Here is a 23,539-nt window from a genome sequence, read left to right as displayed (position 1 = left end):
AATCAGTATTTGTAGGGAAATGGTGTTAGGGAAATTGATGGGATTGAAGGCCGATAAATCCCCAGGGCCTGATAATCTACATCCCAGGGTACTTAAGGAAGTGGCCTGAGAAATAGTAGATGCATTGGTGGTCATCTTCCAAAATTCTATGGACTCTGGAACAGTTCCCATGGATTGGAGGGTAGCCAATGTTACCCCACTATTCAAAAAAGGTGGTAGAGAGAAAACGGGGAATTACAGACCGGTAGTGGGGAAAATGCTAGAGTCCATTATAAAGGATGTAATAGCAGAGCACTTGGAAAACAGTGACAGGATCAGACAAAGTCAACATGGATTTACAAAAGGTAAATCGTGCTTGACTAATTTACTGGAATTTTATGAGGATGTAACTGGTAGAATAGATAAGGGAGAACCAGTGGATGTGGTGTATTTGGACTTTCAGAAGGCTTTCGATAAGGTCCCGCGTAAGAGATTAGCGTGTAAAGTTAAAGCACGAGGGATTGGGGGCAAGGTACTGACTTGGATAGAGAACTGGTTGGCAGACAAGAAGCAAAGAGTTGGAATAAACGGGTCTTTTTCCGAGTGGCAGGCAGTGACTAGTGGGGTACCGCAGGAATCGGTGCTAGGACCCCAGCTATTCACAATATATATTAATGATCTAGACAAGGGAACTAGATGTAATATCTCCAAGTTTGCAGATGACACAAAGCTGGCTGGGCGTGTGTGCTGTGAGGAGGATACCGAGAAACTCCAGTATGATTTGGTCAGGTTGGGTGATTGGGCAGATGTATGGCAGATGCAGTATAATGTGGATAAATGTGAGGTTATCCACTTTGGTGGCATAAACAGGAAAGCAGATTATTATCTGAACAGCAATAGATTGGGAGAAGGGGCAGTGCAACGAGACCTGGGCGTCCTTGTGCTCCAGTCGCTGAAGGTCAGCATACAGGTGCAGCAGGTGGTTAAGAAGGCAAATGGTATGTTGGCCTTCGTAGCGAGAGGGTTCGAGTACAGGAACAAGGATGTCTTGCTGCAGTTGTACAGGGCCTTGGTGAGACCACACCTTGAGTATTGTGTGCAGTTTTGGTCGCTTTATCTGAGGAAGGATGTTCTTGCCATGGAGGGAATGCAGCGAAGATTCACCAGACTGATACCTGGGATGGCAGGAATGACGTATGAGGAGAGATTGGGTCGATTGGGCTAATACTCGAGTTTAGAAGAATGAGAGGGGATCTCATTGAAACTTATAAAATTCTAACAGGACTAGACAGACTAGATGCAGGAAGGATGTTCCCGATGGTGGGGGAGTCCAGAACCAGGGGTCACAGTCTAAAGATAAGGGGTAAGCCATTTAGGACAGAGATGAGGAGGAATTTCTTCACCCAGAGAGTGGTGAACCTGTGGAATTCTCTACCACAGAAGGCAGTTGAGGCCAATTCATTAAATATATTCAAGAAGGAGTAAGATATATTTCTTATGGCTAAAGGGATCAAGGGATATGGGGAGAAAGCAGGGACCGGGTACTGAGTTTGGATGATCAGCCATGATCTCGTTGAATGGCGGAACAGGCTCGAGGGGCCGAATGGCCTACTCCTGCTCCTATCTTCTATTTCTCTCTCCACGGATGTTGCCTGGCCTGCTGAGTTTTTCCAGCATTTTCTGTTGTTATTTCTTCAAGCAAGGTGTCACCTCCAGGCTTCCTCCGCTCGCGGCTGTGTTCTGCCCACTGGGTGTTTGATGCTATTCCCATGGTGGCTGGCGGTATTCTTCCTCCGTGCCGCTCGGGTATGGCAACAGTAATTCAGTGAAGGTCTTGGACGTGGTTTTCATTAATTATTTGTGGCCAATATTGTAAATCACATAGAATAAAATAAGCACGTAATCAGATAGGTCTGACTGGACTTGCCCTCCTCCCGCTCATTATATGTAAGACAAGATGGTTTACCTATTGGCAGCTGACAGCTGACATCCGTGTTCACAAAGGTTGACGAGGCTGATTCCGTGGATGAAGGGGTTGCCTTATGAAGAAAAGTTGAACAGGTTGGGCCTTTACTCATTGGAGTTTAGAAGAAGAATTTCAGAATAAGGGGTCACCCATTTAAATCGGAAATGAGGAATTTCTTCTCTCCGAGGGTTGTGAATCTTTGGAATTCTCTTCCCCAGAGAGCTGTGGAGGCTGGGTCATTGAGTATATTTAAGGTGGAGATAGACAGATTTTTGAATGATAAGGGAGTCAAGGGTTATGGGGAGCGGGCAGGGAGGTGGAGTTGAAGCCAAGATCAGATCAGCCATGATCTTATTGAATGGCGGAGCAGGCTCGAGGGGCCAAATGACCTACTCCTGCTCCTACGTCTTCTGTTCTTAGGTGTGACCTTTTCAAAATTTCCTCTTTCACTTTTACAAATGATTTCACAGAACCACCCAGCCCATTCTCCCTGCTCCCTTCTCTGTTTTCCTCTCTGCAGCCATTTTGCCAGCAAGAAGGAAGCCTGACTCTCAAAGATTCACTTCCTCTTCAGTTGATGCAATTTGCACAAATTCATCTAAAGTTTGATTTGATGGATCCACATCTCGCCACGTGCCAGAGTGATAAACCTTGAGCTGGTGCCCAGGAGTGTTGATTCTTGCCAGGTTGCAGTCCCCCGGTTGCTGGTTGTTCTTTGGCACCTTGGCCAAGTGGCCATTCTTTAGACGTGAGCCTTGACGGTTGTTAAGTCTGTGTGTTATATTGAGAATTACTACACAGACCACAAGAGTAACTTTTAACAGGTCTTTACTATTCGAAGGTCAGGGCGGAACTGCCCAATAAATCATTACACAGCACTTATATACCGGTGTGGTCACCACCGGTATTACAGTATACAGCAGCCAAGATAAAGTAGTGCAACCCTTAAAATAGTTCTCTTAAAGGTGGAACGGTTACATACACTACAATCCTCCCTTTTTAGGTTAACAGTATATATTTCCATTAAACATAACATCATAACATATATACACAACTTCATGTAAAAAACAGTTCACAGATTCAGTCTCTCTGGAGGCTTCCTGACTCGGTCCGGATAACGCCTCGGTGGTGTAGTAGTTTTCGGTGGTGTAGTAGGTTCTTTTGGCAAGGTCGATTCGGCTTGAATGTCAGTGTCGGGTTCATCTGGTTCCAGTATCACCGGATCGGAGGTAGATACTATGGGTATCTCTGCTTCATCATTAGGCGTATAGAGTTGTGGTGTAGGTTGTCCCTTTTCGGATGACGCTATGATCTGGTCAGCATGGCGCCTTATTATGCTTTCACCAATGTCCACGGTATACATCAGCGGTCCTAGTCGTGTGCAAATAGTTCCAGGCTGCCATTTCTCGGTACGGTAGTCCCGGGCCAAAACTTGTTGACCTATCTGGAAGGTTCTAGTTGGCCTTTCATTCATGCCTTGAAATTGCCGGTTCTCTACGTCCCTTCTGATGTTTGGCTTGATCAAATCCAGCCGGCATCTTAGTCTTCTATTGAAAAACATCATGGCGGGAGTTTGGTTTGTGACCGCATGTGTTGCATTCCTGTACGCCAACAAGAAGTTATCTACCTTATGTTGTAGATTTATGTCTTCATTACCCATGGCCTTTATGGCCTTCTTGAAGGTCTGGACAAACCTTTCAGCTAATCCATTGGTGGCGGGATGGTATGGGGCGGACGTGTAGTGCTTAACCCCATTGTTTTTTAAGAACTTCCTGAATTCTTCGGACACAAATTGCGGTCCATTATCAGAACAGATCTGTTCCGGCAGCCCATTCCTGGCAAATATGGTCCTTAATACTGTGATGTTTTTTTCCGTGGTGGTGGAGGACATCTTTATTACCTCCGGCCACTTGGAGTGTGCATCCACCGCGATTAAGAACATTGAGTCCATAAATGGACCAGCAAAGTCGATATGTACCCTTTGCCATGGAGATGAGGGCCACTCCCATGGATGCAGAGGAGATTGTGGTGGGGCGTTTTGGACCTTCTGGCATCCTAGACAGCTCTTGGTCATTTCTTCGATGTCTCCATCGATACCTGGCCACCACACGAACGCTCTGGCTAGGTTCTTCATTTTCACTCCACCCAGATGCCCCTCGTGAAGCTCCTTTAGCACTTTATGCTGGAGTTTGGGTGGAATCACCACTCTGGATGCACACATCAAAGTTCCTCGGCACACTGACAGCTGTTCTCTTCTTTGCAAAAATGCTGGCAACAGTGGTTCGCCATGTGCTGGCCATCCCTTCACCGTTAAATCGTAGACTCGTGAGCAAGTCGGGTCATTTCTTGTTTCCTTTTCGATCGTAGAATTTGTTACTGGTAGACATTCCACTATGGTTGAGTGGAACATCTCCACTGGGTCCACTGTAGGCGCCTCTTCTACCGTTGGCAACGGTAGGCGTGATAAACCGTCAGCATTCCCATGCTGTTTTGATCCTTTGTATTCTATGTCATATTGGTGTGCCCCTAGGAAAAGGGACCACCTCTGTAGCCTTTGCGCTGTCATAATGGAAACGCCCTTTTTAGGGTTGAATATGGATACCAACGGCTGGTGGTCTGTCAACAGTGTAAACTTCTGGCCCTGCAGGTAATGATTAAACTTCTTTACTCCCCACACCAGGCTGAGAGCCTCCCTATCTATCTGAGCATAGTTGCGCTCAGCGGAGGTCAATGATCTGGATGCAAATGCGACTGGCCTTTCCGAGCCATTTGGCAACTTGTGTGAGAGTACTGCTCCAATACCATAAGGAGAAGCATCACAAGCTAAACGAATAGGTAGCGTTGGGTTGAAGTGAGCCAACACTTCCTCTGAGGTGATCAATGCCTTGCTTTTGCGAAAGGCCTTCTTACAGTCCTCGCTCCACTTCCATGGTACTTCTTTCTGCAAAAGAGCATTCAGTGGATGCAGCACCGTGGATAGATTTGGCAGAAACTTATGATAATAGTTAATCAACCCTAGGAACGACCTCAACTGGGATACATTTTCCGGAGCGGGAGCCTTCACAACAGCTTCGATCTTGTCAGGTGACTTGTGCAGCCCCTCCTGGTCAATGATATGACCACAGTACGAGATCCGTTTCTGAAAGAACTCACATTTCTGGCGATTAACTCGAAGGCCATATTCCTTCAACCTGGTGAGCACCAGTTTCAAATTAGCAAGGTGTTCCTCATCGTCATCTCCTGTAATCAGGATATCGTCCAATTAACATTGAGTGCTTGGAATTCCCTGTAATACTTGCTCCATGGCCCTCTGCCAAATTGCTGGAGCCGAAGCCACTGCAAAAACCAGTCTATTATATCGATACAAGCCTCTGTGTGTGTTGATTGTGAGATACTGGCGCGACTCTTCCTCAACTTCCATCTGTAAGTACGCTTGCGCCAGGTCTATCTTGGTGAAGCGTTTCCCGCCAGACAATGAAGCAAAGATATCCTCAATCCGCGGAAGCGGATATTGCACCGTGTGAAGCACCGGATTAACTGTGATCTTGAAGTCTCCACAGATGCGGACCTTCCCCGGTTCCCCTGGCTTGTTACTCGATGAACGCTTCATGACGGGAACAATGGGTGTGGCCCACTCACTCCAGTCCACCTTAGACAGTACTCCTGAACGTTCTAGCCCTTCCAGCTCAGCTTCCACAGCAGGTCGTATCGCATAAGGCTTTGAAAAATTTTGGGGTTGCATGTTCTGCAATCTTGATTTTTGCCTTAATTCCTCTCAGTGTTCCCAGTCCCTGTTGGAACACCTCTTTAGCCTCATCCAATATTCTGGGCAATCGTTCAGGTTTGACATCTTTTTTCTCGGAATCTACCGTTATTGCGTTTAGGGAGTGCCAGCCCATATTTATTTTCCTGATCCACTCCCGTCCCAGAAGTGGTGGACCTCCCTCAGGTAGTACATATAAGTCCATTCCTTGGTGTTCTTTGCCCTTGTGTACCACCTTGACTTTTATCTTCCTGATGGGGTATACTCTTTGCCCCGTGTATGTCTGCAATACTATCTTCGTATCCCGTAGGGGAATATGTTTGAATAACCTTTTGTAATCTTGCTTATTCATGACCGTCAACGCCGATCCGGTGTCCAATTCCATCTTCATTTGGACTCCTGCTATCTGCAGTGTGACCCAGATAGTTTGTCGGTCAGCTTCCTTACTCACATTGTGAATTCTCAGACTACCCAGTTCCTTGCTGTTGGAGTCTGAATCTGAATTCTGTTCATCCGAACTCTTCTCAGCCACCTTATGTACCTTTCTGCACTTTTCCTGCGGTGACTTTTTGTTGCTGGTCTTCTTTCCTGACCGGCATACTTTAGCTATGTGACCAAGCTTGCCACATTTTCTACATTCCTGGTTTTTAAACCAGCATTGGTTCTGATCATGTGTTGTCTTCCCACAACGATCTACGCTGAGTACCGCTGCCTTCAGCTGCATTTCCGCAGTGCCTCTCGCTGCGGCTTCGTGCGATGTTGCAATAGAGACAGCCTTATCAAGTGTAATATCATTCTCTTCAAGCAGCCGCTTTTGTGTTCCTTCTTTCGACAATCCACACACAAATTTGTCTCTCAGTGCCTCTGTCAGGCTTTCCTCAAACTGGCAGTATTTCGCTAGCTTACGCAGTTCAATTAAATACTCCGCGTTGCTTTCCTCTTTCAGTTGCGTTCTCGCATAAAATTTAAATCGTTCAGCCAACATCAGCAGTGTGGGGTTCAAATGATTTTTCAGGACAGCAACAACTTTAGCGAAAGCCTGATCCGCCGGTTTAGCTGGTGATAGAAGATGCTTCAATAGCCCGTATGTCTTCGCACCCATTGAGTTTAGTAAGGTTAGTGCTTTATCTTCATCTGATATTTTATTTGCCTTACAATATATCTCTATGCGTTCTACATACGTGGCCCAATCTTCAACATCGGGATCGAAATCGTTGATGTTACCATGCTTAGGCATCCTCGCGATCTTCTTGAGAAACAAAAGAATTATTATTTTTTTTACAAAATGGCGGTTTCCCGCGCTTGTCTTCTTCCCCCGCCTCCGAAAATGGCGGCTTCCCGCATTTGCCTTTCTCCCCCGCTGGCTGTAATGGCGCTTGCCGTATTGCTGCGTTCGCCCTCCCCCAGCGGTTTTCAAATCGCGCCTCCCAGCCCCTCTTGCAGTCCGGTCCTTTCCCCCCGGCTGCGGCTGAGTTCTCCGCGGTTTTTTTTATTTTCTCCCGCGCCTTACGCTGACCCGGTCGCTGCGCCTCGCGGCCTCGGTAGCTGCCCGGCCTTTTTCATCGGTCGCGGTCGAGCTCTCTCTCGACGCTGTTGCGTCTCCCAGCCCGCTTGCAGCCCGGTCTTTCGCACCGGCTGCGTTTGCATTCACCGCGGCTTCCATGCCTTATGCTGCCCCAGTCTCAGCGCCTCTGGCCCCGACTTCTGTCCGGCTCTTTTCCCCGGCCGTGGTCGAGTTCTCCGCCCTTATATCCTCCGTTTCTTTTTTTTCTCCCCTACTCACAGTCAACGTGGCCGACTTGCTGCTCGTCGCTGATCAGCTTACCCACCACCGTGATAGAAGGGATGATCACTGCCTGTTGCTGATGGAAGGCTTCGTGTCAGAATTCTTCCTGTGCTCTGCAGACCCGAGTCTTCTCTCAGCAGAATGATGAGGGCGGATGCCTCCTCTCGAGGCCCGTTAAACTGCCTTGGATGTATCTCTGCCGCAGGGTAAGATCGTACTCGTCGCCACTGTTAAGTCTGTGTGTTATATTGAGAATTACTACACAGACCACAAGAGTAACTTTTAACAGGTCTTTACTGTTCGAAGGTCAGGGCGGAACTGCCCAATAAATCATTACACAGCACTTATATACCGGTGTGGTCACCACCGGTATTACAGTATACAGCAGCCAAGATAAAGTAGTGCAACCCTTAAAATAGTTCTCTTAAAGGTGGAACGGTTACATACACTACAACGGTGAGTGTCAGTAAGGTATTCGACATTGTGGAGGGGATATCGTAGATGAGCCTGATCCTATCCTCACTCAATCTCCACCCAATGCACATCTAGCAGAAGTCGCTGGTTGGCAGTCAGGATCAGGACACTTGTTCAATTTTCCCCGCTAACCCCCTATTTGAGACCAACAAAAGCACCCTAACTTGGCTGAGATCAGCGAAGTTAGCACTGACCAGGGAGCTGCTGGTCTCTGCTATATGTTGCCTTGTGGTTTCCTATGAGCACAGCAGATGACCAAGTGTCACGGTCTTTATTATAGGTGGGAGGGAGGGCAGAGAGAGAACTGGTCGTGTATCATTGTCTTATTAATTGTTTAGATTTTTCACTATTATGTTAAAGAAAAAATGAAAGACTTATATAGCGCCTTTCACGGCTTCAGGACGTCCCAAAGCGCTTTACAGCCAATGAAGTACTTTTGTAGTCACTGTTGTAATGTAAGACACGCAACAGCCAATTTGCACACAGCAAGCTCCCACAAACACAAATGTGTTAATGACCTGTTTTTTCTGGTAATGTTAATTGAGGGATAAATGTTGGCTAGGACACCAGGGATAATAATTCCCCTGCTCTTCTTTGAAATAGTGGGATCTTTTTTCATCCACCTGAGAGGGCAGATTGGGCCTCGGTTTTGCGTCTCATCCGAAACACGGCACCTCCAACAGTGCAGCACTCCCTCAGTACTGCACTGGAGTGTCAGCCCAGATTTTTGTGCTCAAGCCTCTGGAGTGGGCCTTGAACCCACAACCTTCTGACTCAGAGGCAAGAGTGCTACCCACCGAGCCACAGCTGACACAATTGATACTTAGGTGTCAGCTTTGGCTCAGTGGTAACATTCTTGCCCATGAATCAGAAGGCTTCAGCAACTTGAGCACGTAATCTAGACAATCTAGTGTCATTTATCTCATTACTGTTTGTGGGATCATGCTGTGTGCAAATAGCTGCCACATTTTCTTACATTACAACAGTGACTATACCTCAAAAGCACTTAAACAGCAGTGAAGCACTTTGCGGTGTCCTGATTTATTATTGCAAGTTTTTTCTTATTTATATTACTCTTCATTACTTATGTGTGTGACTAATAAATCTAAGGCGATTGTGTTGAAGTGGTTTTCTAGCCTTTGTGATCATGTTTCATACTTTGTTCAGTTTTGGCCTCCATTTTGCAGGAAATGTGTAATTACAGGAGGGCGTCGAGGAAAACTACGAGGATCAGTCCGAAGCTCAATGGAACGCCAGCTCACTATTACTAGATCCCGTGCTGACATAAATCTGGCACAGTACCTCATTAATGCAAGGCTAACATCTGAAGTCTCTGGAATGGACACACTTTAGTTGTTTCCTCATCTGCCTCTGCTGAGTTACGGGGAAAGACTGTCTACCCTGGAACCTTGCTCTCGGCACAAGAGTAGGATTAGAATCATAGAATGGTTACAGCACGGAAGGAGGCCATTCGGCCCGTCAAGCCCGTGCCAGCTCTCTGCAAGAGCACTTCAGCTAGTCCCACTCCCCGGCCCTTTCCCCGTAGCCCAGCAATTATTTTCCTTCAGGTGCTTAGCCAATTCCCTTTTGAAAGCCCCGATTGAATCTGCCTCCACCACCCTTTCAGGCAGTGTGATCCAGATCCTAACCACTCGCTGCGTAAAAAAGTTTTTCCTCATGTCGTCTTTGGATCTTCTGCCAATCACCTTAAATCTGTGTCCTCTGCTTCTCGACCCTTCCGCCAATGGGAACAGTTTTTCTCTATCTACTCTGTCCAGACCCCTCATGATTTTGAACACCTCTATCAAATCTCCTCTGAACCTTCTCTGCTCTCAGGAGAACAACCCCAGATTCTCCAATAATCCACGTAGTTGAAGTCCCTCATCCCTGGAATCATTCTTCTAAATCTTTTCTGCACCCTGTGGGGGTGGGGGTGGGGGGGACATCATCGACATGAAATGTTGACTCTGTTTCTCTCTCCACAGATGTTGACTTGACCTGCTGAGTGTTTCCAGCATTTTCTGTTTTTAATTCAGATTTCCAGCATCCGCAATATTTTGCTGTTGTGTGAGGATGGGAATGGCGTGGGTACTTGATCGACGTCTTTATGATTTTCACAGGTATGGAGAATTTGGATCCGTAAAAGCTCTTCTGTCGGGCACAGGATTCGAGGACTAGGGGGATACAGTTTAAAGTTAAGGGTGTCAAAAGAAGGAAGGAAATTTAGGCAACTTTTTTTTAGTCAGAGGGTAATAGAATTATGGATAAGATTACTGGCAGAGGTGGGGGAACAGATACTATGGCAGGGTTTATAAAAGGATTAGGAAAGGGGATAGAAGACAATCAGCTCCAGAATCATGGTTACAAAACTGATGGGTGGCTTAAAAGGGTAGACAAGATGGAGCAATGGTCATCTCCCAGTGGTCATCCACAGTTCAAAATATAACTGTGTTATTATGATTCACAGGAATAGAAGATGAGGAAAAGCATTTTTTTATTCCCTCCCTTCTACCCCTGGTGAATTGAACACATGAATTCACAATGATACAAAATTCACAAATGGTTAATAAAATCCTGAGTGTTCGGGACACTCTGCCATTTTCATTGAAAGATACAATCATTTTTGTGTCACTACAGGAAGTTGCGTTTGTGTACTTAAGTTTTACTTTCATTTTGATGAAACATATTTCCGCCACACCTTGGTAAGAGGAAGCAGCTACATTTGAGTGAAACGTCTTTGATTACCAGCTTTAAGAACTGTTTTTAAACAAGAGTCTTATTGCACTTTAAGGTAAGAAGGAAGTATCGGCTGGTTTGGATTTGCATGTGGGCTTTTGGCATGTTGTGGAGTTTCCCAGGAGATCTCCATATATGAGCATCTTTGCCGATTAGTTATGCTGGGACCGGGAATAAGGGTGTTGGGAAAAAAGTCAAGAATAAGAAAAGTTTATATGTGCCAACAAAACTTGTTTCTCTACTATTCAAGCTACAACACTGGAATGAACTGAGAGGCCATTGCTCAGGGAAACACCGAGGGTTGAAAAGAGTCGGAGGAAAGATGAGATAAATCAGAAAGCAGCGGTTAGGTGATGCCAAAGCTTGGGTTCACAAAGCCTGCAGATTGTGGGAAGAAGGGAATAATGGCAATCTCTGCTCAGACAGCACACTGGAACATCTTCGAACCCCCAGGGTGCTTCACAAGTGGGATCGGGCACTGAGCAGGAGTTGGGAGAAGCATTCGGGGGAGGTGACTGAAGAACCAGTTGATTAGGTTGAGGTTTTTGAGGGCGAGGACAGATGTTCCAAGATAAAGGGATTTAGGAAGAGAATTCCAGAGCGCTGGGGCATGACAACTGAAGGCCTTGCCACCAATGGTCATGTAGGGAAGGTGGGACACACACAGTAGGGCAGTTAGAAGAGTAGAAGGTGCGGAAGGGTGTGTTGGGATAGAGGACTGGAGAGGGTAGCGAAAGCAGATTGGAGTGAAGCCATGCAGAGGTTTGTTAAACAAAGACACTGTTAGCAAGGACGGGGGGGGTGATGGGTGAGCAGGATTTAGTACCGAATGGGATGCTGGCAGCAGAGATCTGGACAAACTGGAGCTTGTAGAGAGAGGAGCTCTGGAGGCCAGTGAGGATTGTGTTGGAGAAGTCAAGCCTGGAAATGACAGACACAGATAAGAGACTCGGCACTGAAGGAGCTGAGGTAGGGGCAGGGGTGGTTACATTTTGAAGGTAGAAGTAGGTGACCCTGGTGATGGACTAGGTGCCCATTACCTAAAAGGTAGAAACATTTTGGGACTATTTGATGGAAGGGTTTTTGTAATTGATGTAATGATATTGCTATAAAGGTTAGATTCATCTTAGTGAGTCAACTCTCATAGATACCGCATCTTTTTTGACTTAACAAAAAGTCTGTAGTCACTGAACAATGGGTGGAAGCCTGGAGAATTGAAAGTATTAATGAGCGCTCTCTCTCTGAGCTGAGGGAGGAAGGTGTACAACTTGTAGCAGAGCAGTTAGCCTAGGGCGAGAGAGTTTGAAATATGAGTTTTTACCTAGAAAGTCAGCGGGAATGCATTGTTTATAACTGGTATGATACTGAGAGGTACGGAGTTGATTAATCTTGCTGCAAAGATTGTAGTCTGTTCATCAATATAATTCAAGCAAACTAAACCAATTTGTTGGTTTACAATCATTCTTGTCTCATTGAAGTGCTTTTCAAACTGCCTTCTGTCTAGACCAAATAATGCAGATGGCTGTATGTGCAAGATCACAGTATCTAGCGCGCACAACAGGAGCCTCAGGCAGTAAAGGAACACTCTTGATCATAGGGTCATACAAGGTCCACTCACAGGACTGAGCAGTTACACTCAGCCTGGGCCAATATCTACGCAAATCCATGAAATTTGTCACGGATATTTTCTCTTTCTCTTCCCTTGGGGGGTGATTTTGAGTTTTGGGCACTAGTGTAAATATCCGCTCGTCCTTCCGCTAAACACCTTCCCTGATATTTGTTTTCATTGCATTTAAATGACCTCCCTTGTCTCCAGTTTATTGGAGTGCAGCAGTTGGCCCCTTCATTCCCCATAACATTCTTATATTCGTGATGGCTCCAGGACTTTGCTTATGGTTTTTAAATATTTTTTAAAGGAACCTTAGATATGGAAGATCTTCGAAAGGACCAGCTGTATTTAACCAACAGAAATGGAATGTCTGACAGTGATCTGGAAGCTGTGGTGAATAGTCTCTATCAAGCGGAGATGATAAATAAAATTGAATTTAACAAAGTAAATATTCCTCTCTCTCTCTCTGCTACATTAGAACAGTAACAACAACTTGCATTTATACCTTTAACATAGTAAAACATTCCAAGGCTCTTCACGGGAGCGATTATCAAACAAAATTTGACACCGAGCCACAAAGGCAGATATTAGGACAGGTTTTTAAAAATTCGCTTATGGGGTGTGGGCGTCGCTGGCAAGGCCAGCATTTATTGCCCATCCCTAATTGCCCTCGAGAAGGTGGTGGTGAGCCGCCTTCTTCAACCGCTGCAGTCTGTGTGGTGAAGGTACTCCCACAGTGCTGTTAGGGAGGGCGTTCCAGGATCGTCGATATACTTCTAAGTCAGGATGGTGTGTGACTTGGAGGGGAACTTGGAGGTGGTGGTGTTCCCATGCACCTGCTGCCCTTGTCCTTCTAGGTGGAAGAAGTCGCGGGTTTGGAAGGTGCTGCCGAAGAAGCCTTGGCGAGTTGCTGCAATGCATCGTGTAGATGGTACACACTGCAGCCACGGTACGCTGGTGGTGGAGGGAGTGAATGCTTAAGGTGGTGGATGGGGTGGCAATCAAACGGGCTGCTTTGTCCTGGATGGTGTTGAGCTTCTTGAGTATTGTTGGAGCTGCACTCATCCAGGCAAGTGGAGAGTATTCCATCACACTCCTGACTTGTGCCGTGTAGATGGTGGAAAGGCTTTGGGGAGTCAGGAGATGAGACACTCGCCGCAGAATACCCAGCCTCTGCCCTGCTCTTGTTGCCACAGTATTTATGTGACTGGTCAGTTAAGTTTCTGGTCAATGGTGACCCCCAGGATGTTGTTGGTGGGGGATTCGGCGATGGTAATGCCGTTGAATGTCAAGGGGAGAGGTAGGTTTTAAGGAGCGCTTTAAAGGAGGAGTGAGAGGTAGAGAGGCGGAGAGATTTAGGGAGGGAATTCCAGAGCTTAGGGCCTAGACAGCTGAAGAGTAGTTCAGTTCTGGTTCGATCTCCAATTCTTCACGCTGAAGTGGTGGACTAGAAAGGGTGACTCCTCCAATGTGAATTGAGGGAAGACTCAGATGGTAGAGCTTGAATGTGTGAGAAGAATTATGTATTTTGAAATTTAGTATGGTTTTGATTTCCTTAATTCAGTCAGAGTGCATAAGTGGTTAAAACCAGCCTCACTCAAACATCATAACCCCACTAATCCTTATACCCTGTTGCAATAATTAGTCAGTTTGTCAAAGCCAGTTATCTGGGGGAAGGGTCAAGCCAGTCAATTCAAATATATTTTGGAATGTGTTCAAATATGTGTTTGAGTGGGTGTTTCTTTTTAATTTAACAGATAGTTACTTAGTCCCAGTCACTTTTTTGAAGTTAATATCAGCTTCCCTTTTTCAAATCAGCGAGTCTGTCTGTAGCATTTGAAGAGAAATAGGCCAGATAGCCTCTGTAAATATCAAGAGAATGAAAAGAACCACAACGTAAAAATATTACATATATAATGTTGTACAAGGAAGAATACTTGTTAAAATCAGTAACTGAAATAAACGGAAGAGGGTTCAACAGATTTACCGAGATAACTGGAGGTGACAATATTCTCTCTGGGACATGGGGAGCTGGGCTCAAATACCGTAACGGTCTGAAACACGGGAGAGATCTCTGCCCGAGAGAGTCAGGGAGATGAGAGGAAGGCAAGGCTTGTCCAACTATGGGAGCAGTAGGAGGGAGTGGCCTAGCAAACTCCAGCTTGATGTGGATGGGAAGAATGTGAAATAGGAGCCCTTTTGTGTTGGGTTTACGGGTGAGGCAATTGACAGTAGACCGCAAAAATTCTGGAAACATTAGTACCTGTAAAGAGAAAAGGCTGATAATGACACACAGTCCACTGGCCAGAAAAACCTGGAAAATGGAAGTGTTGAAACTCCCATCACTCCATCCAGATTGTTTAATGGATAATTCAACCATGACCTTAGCAATCAAGATTGGGAAATCTGCCTGATTTATTTTCCCTTCCTAGCCCAGGTTGCAGAGGCCAATTCTAGTGCCTGACTACTGGTCCATCTGAGAGCAGCTATCTCCGCACAGGCCAAGGATCAAAGCTGCGGCCTTCTGGTCAGTGCTATATTGAGGTCTGCTTTTACCCATTGGGCCATCAAAGAGTCTTGTTATTGATTTATTCTATTCCTCCACCTGCAGATTGCTCAGCTTCACATATGTAGGGAATGCAGACAGAATGATTTTTCATAAAGGCTCATTGACATATGGAAATGTGTTACCAGGGAAACAGTTAATGTGAATGGATTCAGGAAACAATGAGACACATTTCTGGAGACAGAGGGGATTGATCGTGAAAGGACAGCAAGGCGGGGTTGAGGTCAATCAAAAAAGAGAATGGCTATTTCCTATTAAAATAGTCTGCACTCCTGTGTGGTCAAAGTGACTGTAGCGAAGATTAATAACAATCCGAAGGATCTGGACCAATAAGCAAATGGGCTAAGAAATGGCAGACAGTTTTAATGTGGATAAATATAAGGTAATTCTTATTGGCACTGGAGACCCTGACTCTATGAATGGCTTTCATTTGATACAGGGGGAGAAGGTTGGCCTGTTTTCCTCTTTGACTGTTCTTGTATAGAAAGTTTGGATACATCACCATGTCACTTGGGTAGCTTGTCAGGGTGTCAGCCGTGGCTCAGTGGGTAGCACTCTCGCTTCCGAGTCAGATGGTTGTGGGTTCAAGTCCAGCTCCAGAGACTCGAGCACATAATCTAGGCTGATACTCTAGCGCAGTGCTGAGGGAGCGCTGCACTGTCAGAGGTCCCGTCTTTCAGATGAGATGTTAAACCAAGGCCCTGTCTACCTTACAAAAGCAAAATACTGTGGATGCTGGAAATCTGAAATAAAAACAGAAAATGCTGGAAATTCTCAGCAGGTCAGGCAGCATCTGTGGAGAGGTTAACAGTTTCAGGTCGACGACCCTTCGTCAGCCCTATCTACCTTCTCAGGTGGACATAAAAAATCCCATGGCACTATTTTGAACAAGATCAAGGCAGTTCTCCTCAGTGGCTTGGCCAATATTTATCCCTCAACTAATGTTACTAAAAACAGATTATTTGTTCACATTGCTGTTTGTGGGACCTTGCTGTGCGCAAATTGGCTGCCACATTTCCTACATTACAACAGTGAATACATTTCATTCGTACTCTGTTGGCAGTAAAGCGCTCTGGGACAACCTGAGGGCGTGAAAGGTGCTGTATAAATGGATGTCTTTTTTTTGTCACCTTGGTGAAAATGGTACACGGCTCTGGCCCACCTCCTCACCCCCACCCACAAAGATCGATTTTCAAGCAGTTATTTGAAGATCGCACCCTCATCCATGCCTTTGTTACCTCTAGACTCAACTATTCCAAGCACTCCTGCCCGGCCTCCCACCCTGCATCCTCCATAAACTCGAGCTCCTCCAAAACTCGGCTGCCCGTGTCCTAACTCGCACCAAGTCCCGTTCACCCATCAGCCCTCTGCTCACTGACCTACATTGACTCCCGGTTAAGCAACGCCTCGATTTAAAAAATTCTCATCCTTGTTTTCAAATCCCTCCTTGGCCTCTCCCCCTCTGAGATCTCTGCGCTCTTCCAATTCTGGCCTCTTGCACATCCCCGATTTTAATTGCTCCACCATTGGCAGCCGTGCCTTCAGCTGCTTCGGCCCTAAGCCGTGGAATTCCCTCCCTAAACTACTCTGCCGCTCCTCCTTTAAGCTGCTCCTTAAAACCTACCTCTTTGACCAAGTTTTTGGTCACCTGCCCAAATATCTCCTTATGTGGCTCGGTGTCAAATTTTGTTTGATAACGCTCCTGTGAATCATTGGGATGTTTTACTACTTGTTGTTGTTGTTGAATGTAAAGTTAATCATAGGAATAGACAACATGAATATAAAATTGTCAAACCTCAAGTGAAGTTTGAAGATTGTTTTTCCGATAGAATATTCAGTATATAGGATCAATGGAATTCTTACTTACGAACATACGAATTAGGAGCAGGAGTAGGCCACTCAGCCCCTCGAACCTGCTCCGCCATTCAATAAGATCATGGCTGATCTGATTACTCCAAATTCCCGCCTACTCCAGATAACCTTTCACCCCCTTGCTTACCAAGAATCTATCTACCTCTGCCTTAAAAATATTCAAAGACTCTGCTTCCACCGCCCTCTGAGGAAGAGAGTTCCAAAGAATCACAACTCACTGAGAGAAAAAATTTCTCCTCATCTCTGTCTTAAATGGGCGACCCCTTATTTTTAAACAATAATTATTTTTAAATAATTTTCCCACAAGAGGAAACATCCTCTCCACATCCACCCTGTCCAAACCCCTCAGGATCTTATATGTTTCAATCAAGTCACCTCTTACTCTTCTAAACTCCAGCGGATACAAGCCTAGCCTGTCCAACCTTTCCTCATAAGACAACCCGCCAATTCCAGGTATTAGTCTAGTAAACCTTCTCTGAACTGCTTCCAACGCATTTACATCCTTCCTTAAATAAGGAGACCAATACTGTACACAGTACTCCAGATGTGGTCTCACCAATGTCCTGTATAACTGAAGCATAACCTCCCTACTTTTGTATTCAATTCCCCTCGCAATAAACGATAACATTCTATTAGCTTTCCTAATTACTTGCTGTACCTGCATACAGTACTAACCTTTTGCGATTCATGCACTAGGACACCCAGATCCCTCTCCATCTCAGAGCTCTGCAATCTCTCACCATTTAGATAATATTTTTTTTTATTCTTCCTGCCAAAATGGGCAACTTCACTTTTTCCCACATTGTACTCCATTTGCCAGAACTTTGTCCACTCACTTAACCTATCTATATCCCTTTGTAGCCTCCTTCTGTCCTCTTCACAATTTACTTTCCTACCTATCTTTGTGTCATCAGCAAATTTAGTCAATTATTGATTCTTTTCTCTTGGTTGCTGGCTGGTTTACCTGTTTCTTTTACAGTACAGGAATAACAGGAAGCCTCTCATTTCCCGTGTCTCTGCTTTCTTGGATAATATTGAAAACAAAGGACCAACTGTCATTGAATTCTTTTATCTTAAATTTGAAAAGATAAACAAGTCTGCCTATGATCAGCTTCCATCCAAACAGCGAGGTAAGACAGAAGGTGTTACATTATTAGGGATGGGGGGATCAGAATGATGTGGACAACTGGTTACATGTGCTACGTGATACCAGTGGTGGATCCAGGGATTATGGGATAATGGCTTCAAAGACAGTAAACACTAGAGTTGATTGAATGAGAATGAGCATTGATGAGGTATTTTCTTGGTTAGTCAGGAGCGACATATAGAACTGTAAACCACTGCATGATATGTTACAGCCTAACACACTCTGGCCTGTACCTGAAGTTCAGGTAAAATGGGCACATGCCCACTCATTTTTGTTCCTCCAATTTCCTCTCCCGAAGGTGTTGATTCAAGCTGGGGTACAATTCCACATGTGTGAGCTTAGACAATGAGAAAGCATCACGCCCTGTCCTCACCCAATCCCCAACACTTTTTCCACTCCTTTCCTTTCCCCCCCCCCCTTTCCTTTTGTTTCTCTCTCACACCTGGCAGCTATCTTTTGCCCTGCCAGTACACTTTACACCTAATCACAGCCTATTACCATCTCGTCTAGCTTCTAATCTCTTTTACTTCTTTTGGTTCTTTTATTCTTTTGTCCGATTGCAGCCCTGCCTTCGATCTAGTTCCTTTTCTCTCCAGTTTTGAAGAAGGGTCAAACCCGAAACGTCAACTCAAATTTCTCTCCACGGATGTTGCCTGACTTGCTGAGTTTTTCCAGCATTTTCTGTTGTTATTTCCCCAACACTTGTTGCTCTTTCCACCAGGAGTGGAAACCCAAGCTGGTTTTTCCCTTCCAGTTGTATCTGTCTCATCTCACACTTGTGTTGCTGTATCTGAGATCAGCTCACAGAGCAAAGACCAGCGGTTAAATTTGGGCTCTTCCTGCTCGATAATACTGAGATCAGGGAGTATTTATCCAGGAAGTTTGTCTCAGCAGATGGTTGATTAGTCAATGGTAGGTTAAATGGCTCCGATTCGGTGTAATCTCAAACCTCAGTCTGAACTCGTCCCGCCTCTGAGCCAGCAAGTTGTGAGTTCAAGCCCCACTCCAGGGACTTCAGTATATAATCTAGGCCAATCTTCAGTGCAGTATTGAGGTAGTGTTGCATTGTTGGAGGTGCCGTCTTTCAGATGAAACTTTAAATCAAGGCTCTATTCGAAGAAGAGCAGGGGAGTTCTCCTGGTGCCCAAGCCTCAACCAACACCACTAAAACAGATTATCTAGTCATTTATCTCATTGCTGTTTGTGGGACTTTGCTCTGCACAAATTGGCTGCTGTGTTTGCCTAAACCCCAACAGTGACTACACTTCAAAAGTATTTGTTGTGAAGCAGTTTGAGGTGTCTTGAGGAAGTGCATGATTGCAAGTTCCTTTTTTTCTTTCACAAATCAATGATGTATCTCTGCTTTATTTTATAAATGTTTAATCTCTACAGATTTTTCCAGTTATTGATTGCTGTTTCTGGTTGTATTTTTAGGGTATGTGGTTGATGGACCATCTGCAGCTCCAATCCTGCCCCCAGCGCCTGAAGGTACATTTCCAAGACATGGGTGAAATCATGTTTACTTCAACAAAAACAAAGCAGCCAGTTGGCTGACATCATTGAAGTAGCAACGGAAAATAGCTTATTACATCGTCAGTTCAAAAACAGGCCTTGCTGTGGCCTAATTTTAGTTCAGCTTCCCCTCTTCTCTTCAACATTGTCCTTCATTCTTGCTATGCCAAAAACAAGACTCACCAATGCCTCCCATTCCTTCCTTCCCAAGATCTCCCTCACTCTTCCCAATCTCTTTACAATTTACTAGACTTTAAAACTCAAGCTTGGCCTTAACCAAACCACTACTGCCCGATTCATCTTGTCTTCTCTTCTGCTGTTTTCAAGGTTGGCTGTATCCTCCATAAAGGACCTTCCCCCCTTCTCTCTTCACCTAGACTTCTGAGTAAATGCATTAAAACTATATTCCAGTGACTTGGAGGGCATGGGGGAAGGCTCAAGCAAGTCTGAGGTTCAGGGAGGCATTAGTTTGATTTCCTCATTGTAGGTCAACACTAGTGGAGTTCTGAGGGGATGTCATCAGCTGATCCATCTTTCAGATGAGATATTAAACTACGGTTCCTTTGCCAGTTTGGTGGCTGTTTAAGATTCCATCGCACTGTCTGAAGAAGAGCAGGGAAGTCTCCCACCATCCTGGTCAATATGCCTCTCTCAGCTGGACCCCCATAAAATTAACCAGTCGTTTATCTCATTGCTGTCTGTGAAATCTTGCTGTACATAAAATGGCTGCTGCATTTGCTGATATAAAAATATTCACTGTATTTCAAAGTAATTCATTATTTGTGAGGTGCTTTGGAACATTCTGGAGAGACAGGATAAAGCACAATAGGAATGCAAATCTGGTCTTCTGTGGGGAAATGCTTCGTCCTATTAATAACCTTACTCTTTTTATGGTTTAATGCAGAATAATATTACACCACCAAAATTAACACGTCCTTAAAATGCAGACATTCTGGTTTTCCCCACAGGGTCTGAGGTGTATGTGAGAAAGATGAATGCTGACTTTGCGTATCTCTCCAATGAGAGCCCACTCACTGATGTCACTCTGCAACTACTTGTTGAGGCTTTGGCCAATCAGCAAGTCTTCAATCCAGCAGAAAAAGATAAGGTGAGAATTATTTCTTCTTCAATTCTGTTCTATTTTGTTTTAAAACTTGAAGCCACTTCAGGAGCAGCAGAAGACCTGGTTATCTGACTATCCCCAACCACAGAAATCCATTTGGAATCATCTTCAGTGGGTATTGGAATATGGACTCTGAGGAAAGGCTCAGCCACTTGGACTCGCTCTCCTTGAGGTAACCTTGTTGAAGATTATGAAGAGGAACAACACCGTGCATCCAGTCAATTAGCTCATTATGATGAAGGGTTCAAATTAAGCAGAAAACAATGTTATACACAAAGTGGCTGTGGAGTAAATTAGGAAGAGCTTACAAGGAACAAAGGAGCTTGCATTTATGAAGTGCCTTTCACATCTTCACGTCCAAAAGCGCTGCACAGCCAATTAATTACTTTGTTGAAGTCTGAGCGCTGTTGTTTTATAACCACTGTGGCAGTCAATAAACACACAGCAAGATCCCATAAACATCAATGAGATAAATCCAAGGAATTACTTTTGAAGTGTAGTCACTGATTATTTAGACAAAGCTACCAGTGGAAGGCCATTGAAACGGATGGTGTCAATAAGTTCATGAGACAGTTAGACGTGTTTCTGGAGAGAGGGAATTGAAGGATATGATACGAAGGTAGGTGAGTGGGGTTGATATATCCAAAGGAGCTGTTGGGCCCAATGACCTTTACCTGTTCCTAAAATCTTTTTATCATCTTATACACCATTAAGATTCATTGCATCAAGTGCTGCTCTCATTCTTGGTTGGGGTTCCTCAAACCCCCTCTCCCAACCTGTCCTTCATCCTACAATCTACAGGTCATTAAAGCCCAAGCTAACTACTGCTTCTTAACCTGCCTAATCTTCTCTCCTACTCCTGGCGTTCTTGGCTCTTCACCCAGGTTTCTCAATCACTCTGTTTCTAAAGACAAATTGAGTTCCAGTGTTGTTGGCTAGTACTCCATTACTTGGACACACACACGCACATTTAACCATGTGAAGCACAGCTGTTGTAGGATACAATGGGCCATGGAAAGGCCCTGGGGTTGTCTCTTGATGCCCAACACATGTTCTTTATTAGATATCTATATTGGGGAGACCAAATGCAGATTAGGTGACCATTGTGCCTAGCACCTCCATTCTGTGCACGAGATCTTGACTTCCCCGTAACTGCCACTTCAACTCCTCGCTCCACCTACTCTCGGTCTTTAGCCTTCTACAGTGTTCCAATGAAGTTCAATGTGAGCAGGAACAGCCTCTTATCTTTCTCTTGGGCAGTCCACTGGCCTGAACAGTGAACTTAATAACTTTAGGCCTTAACAATAGGCTCCATTTTCTTTATAGTCGGGGATACTGCCAATGTGGGATGGGTCTGTCACCATCTAGGAGCAGGGAGGTGGGTTGATAGTTAGCCTTAGTCAGAACATTGTGTTGGCGGGGGATCTGTCCCTTCAGTGTTGGCCTGCTGTTTCCGAGGCCAGCAGACTCCACTGATACTTCCTGTTGTGTTTTCCCCCCCTTTCTCCCACCCCGTTGTTCTGGTTCTATTAAAATGCTTGTCCATCTTTTTTTTTCATTTCTGATGATGGGTTGCATGGCTAATATGGTGACTTACCTGTTCTCTTCACAGATGCTGACTGACTCGCTGTAGGGTTTCCAGCAATTTTCTCCAGGTCTTTCTGCGCTCTCGGCTTCATGAGATTCGTCCAGTTGGTAACTCGTATTACCACAGATTATACAGAAAAATAATGTGTCTGTTAAAACTACCAGCCCAGGGCCTATCTGACAGCGAAAGAAAATTAGTCTCTATACATAACAGTAAATGAACTTGGCATAATAGTCTAGGGCTAGACCGTTTCTTCCAGTTGCAGTGTTACTGTTTCTGAGTCGAAGGTTGCCGAGAGACTGCATATCAATGACTTTATACGGTACACCAAAAATAGCTGGGGTTTCTCTCAGTAACAGTAACGTGCTTTAATTGGCCATTGTTCCTATGTATTTTCAGCACTTGAACATAAACGAGGAACTGCACAGACGCGTAACTGAATTTTTAATGGACGTGACTAGCAAAGGGTGTCGCCCGTGTTATCTTTTCTACAAAGCTCTCGAAGAGCATTGTGCCGACCTCTACACATTGCTCCCGAGTTCAGGAATGGAGGGTAAAAGAGCAACTGTTTACTTAACCTTGTTAATTTTCTCTCCTCCCCCCATCCTGTCCTTTGATGGAGAACAGGTTCCATTTTGGCACCATTGGCGCTCCGTACCTCAAACGAGTGACGGCTCCTCGTGTGAGCCCAGGCACTGACTATTCAACCGCATAGGGCAGCACCGCTGGGCCCAGCGGCCCTCACCCAACCTCCTCTCACGGACCTCCAGCAGAGGTCATTGGTAGGAGCGGGAACTCTGCCAGATTTCCCCCCCTTCCCGGGGCACGGAGACAAATAGTAGCAACCCCTGCAGCTGCCCTCAACTGAGACCAGCTAACTCACTTCAGGTCAGTGATTCAACTGAACCCTTTCTGGGACCTTCCTCAGTGCGTTAGAATATGTATCTGAACTCGTTCTTTTTCTGTCTTTAGAGGATGAACCAATGAACCTACGCTGAAGGAGAGAAGCAAGTGGCAGAGAAAATGTGGGCTGAACCACATTTGAAACCTAGTGTAATGCCCATTCTTTTCTTTATGAATTAAAAATTGGAATGATTAATTGCAGCACCTGTTGTTCGAAGATTTACACCTCCGCCTGTGAACAATACAACTAAACAGTGTAACTCCTATGCATTGGAGTACCGGGGACATCGAGCAGAACAGGTCCTTCACAATCTGTTTATTATGTAAGGGTTGGGGTCTGGGTTAGTACACTGACCAGTCACATCTGGGACCTGGATTCACATCCTGTCCAGATTGATAAAGTCTTCACTCTCTTTTCTGGAGGTGAGGATCCCACATGAAATGTGTTCGCACAGTCTCAGTACAGTTCATCACTGGGCTTGGACACCCACAGCACAGAAATGCCCAACTTCGGT

The 23,539-nt window shown here is 45.2% G+C and overlaps 2 protein-coding genes across 2 annotated transcripts in view; one reads left to right on the top strand and one right to left on the bottom strand.

Moving 5' to 3' along the window:
• efhd2 (EF-hand domain family, member D2) overlaps positions 1 to 23,539 on the bottom strand; it is a 74,277-nt gene that overhangs the window by 11,722 nt on the left and 39,016 nt on the right. The gene's annotated exons all lie outside the window — the stretch shown is intronic.
• LOC147100564 (uncharacterized) lies at positions 10,634 to 23,225 on the top strand. The gene is made up of 7 exons (XM_085966938.1): positions 10,634 to 10,759; positions 12,621 to 12,757; positions 17,731 to 17,881; positions 19,333 to 19,386; positions 20,379 to 20,518; positions 22,521 to 22,674; positions 23,094 to 23,225. The coding sequence occupies exons 2-7, from the start codon at positions 12,632 to 12,634 to the stop codon at positions 23,117 to 23,119; spliced, it is 651 nt and encodes a 216-aa protein (XP_085823064.1). The 5' UTR covers positions 10,634 to 10,759; positions 12,621 to 12,631; the 3' UTR covers positions 23,120 to 23,225.

The sequence above is a fragment of the Somniosus microcephalus genome, chromosome 25 (assembly GCF_052327205.1).
Source record: "Somniosus microcephalus isolate GS21.2 chromosome 25, FLI_Smic_1.0, whole genome shotgun sequence".
NCBI lineage: Eukaryota > Metazoa > Chordata > Chondrichthyes > Squaliformes > Somniosidae > Somniosus > Somniosus microcephalus.
The sequence above is the reverse complement of the archived record's forward strand: the minus strand, read 5'-3'. Positions and strand labels throughout refer to the sequence as shown.

Excerpts from the sequence above, each read along its gene's own strand:
- LOC147100564 (XM_085966938.1), top strand. The coding sequence starts at position 12,632 with ATGGAAGATCTTCGAAAGGACCAGCTGTATTTAACCAACAGAAATGGA. Across the intron at positions 17,882-19,332 it reads GCTTCCATCCAAACAGCGAG|GGTATGTGGTTGATGGACCA; the intron begins GTAAGACAGAAG and ends TTGTATTTTTAG. Across the intron at positions 20,519-22,520 it reads ATCCAGCAGAAAAAGATAAG|CACTTGAACATAAACGAGGA; the intron begins GTGAGAATTATT and ends ATGTATTTTCAG.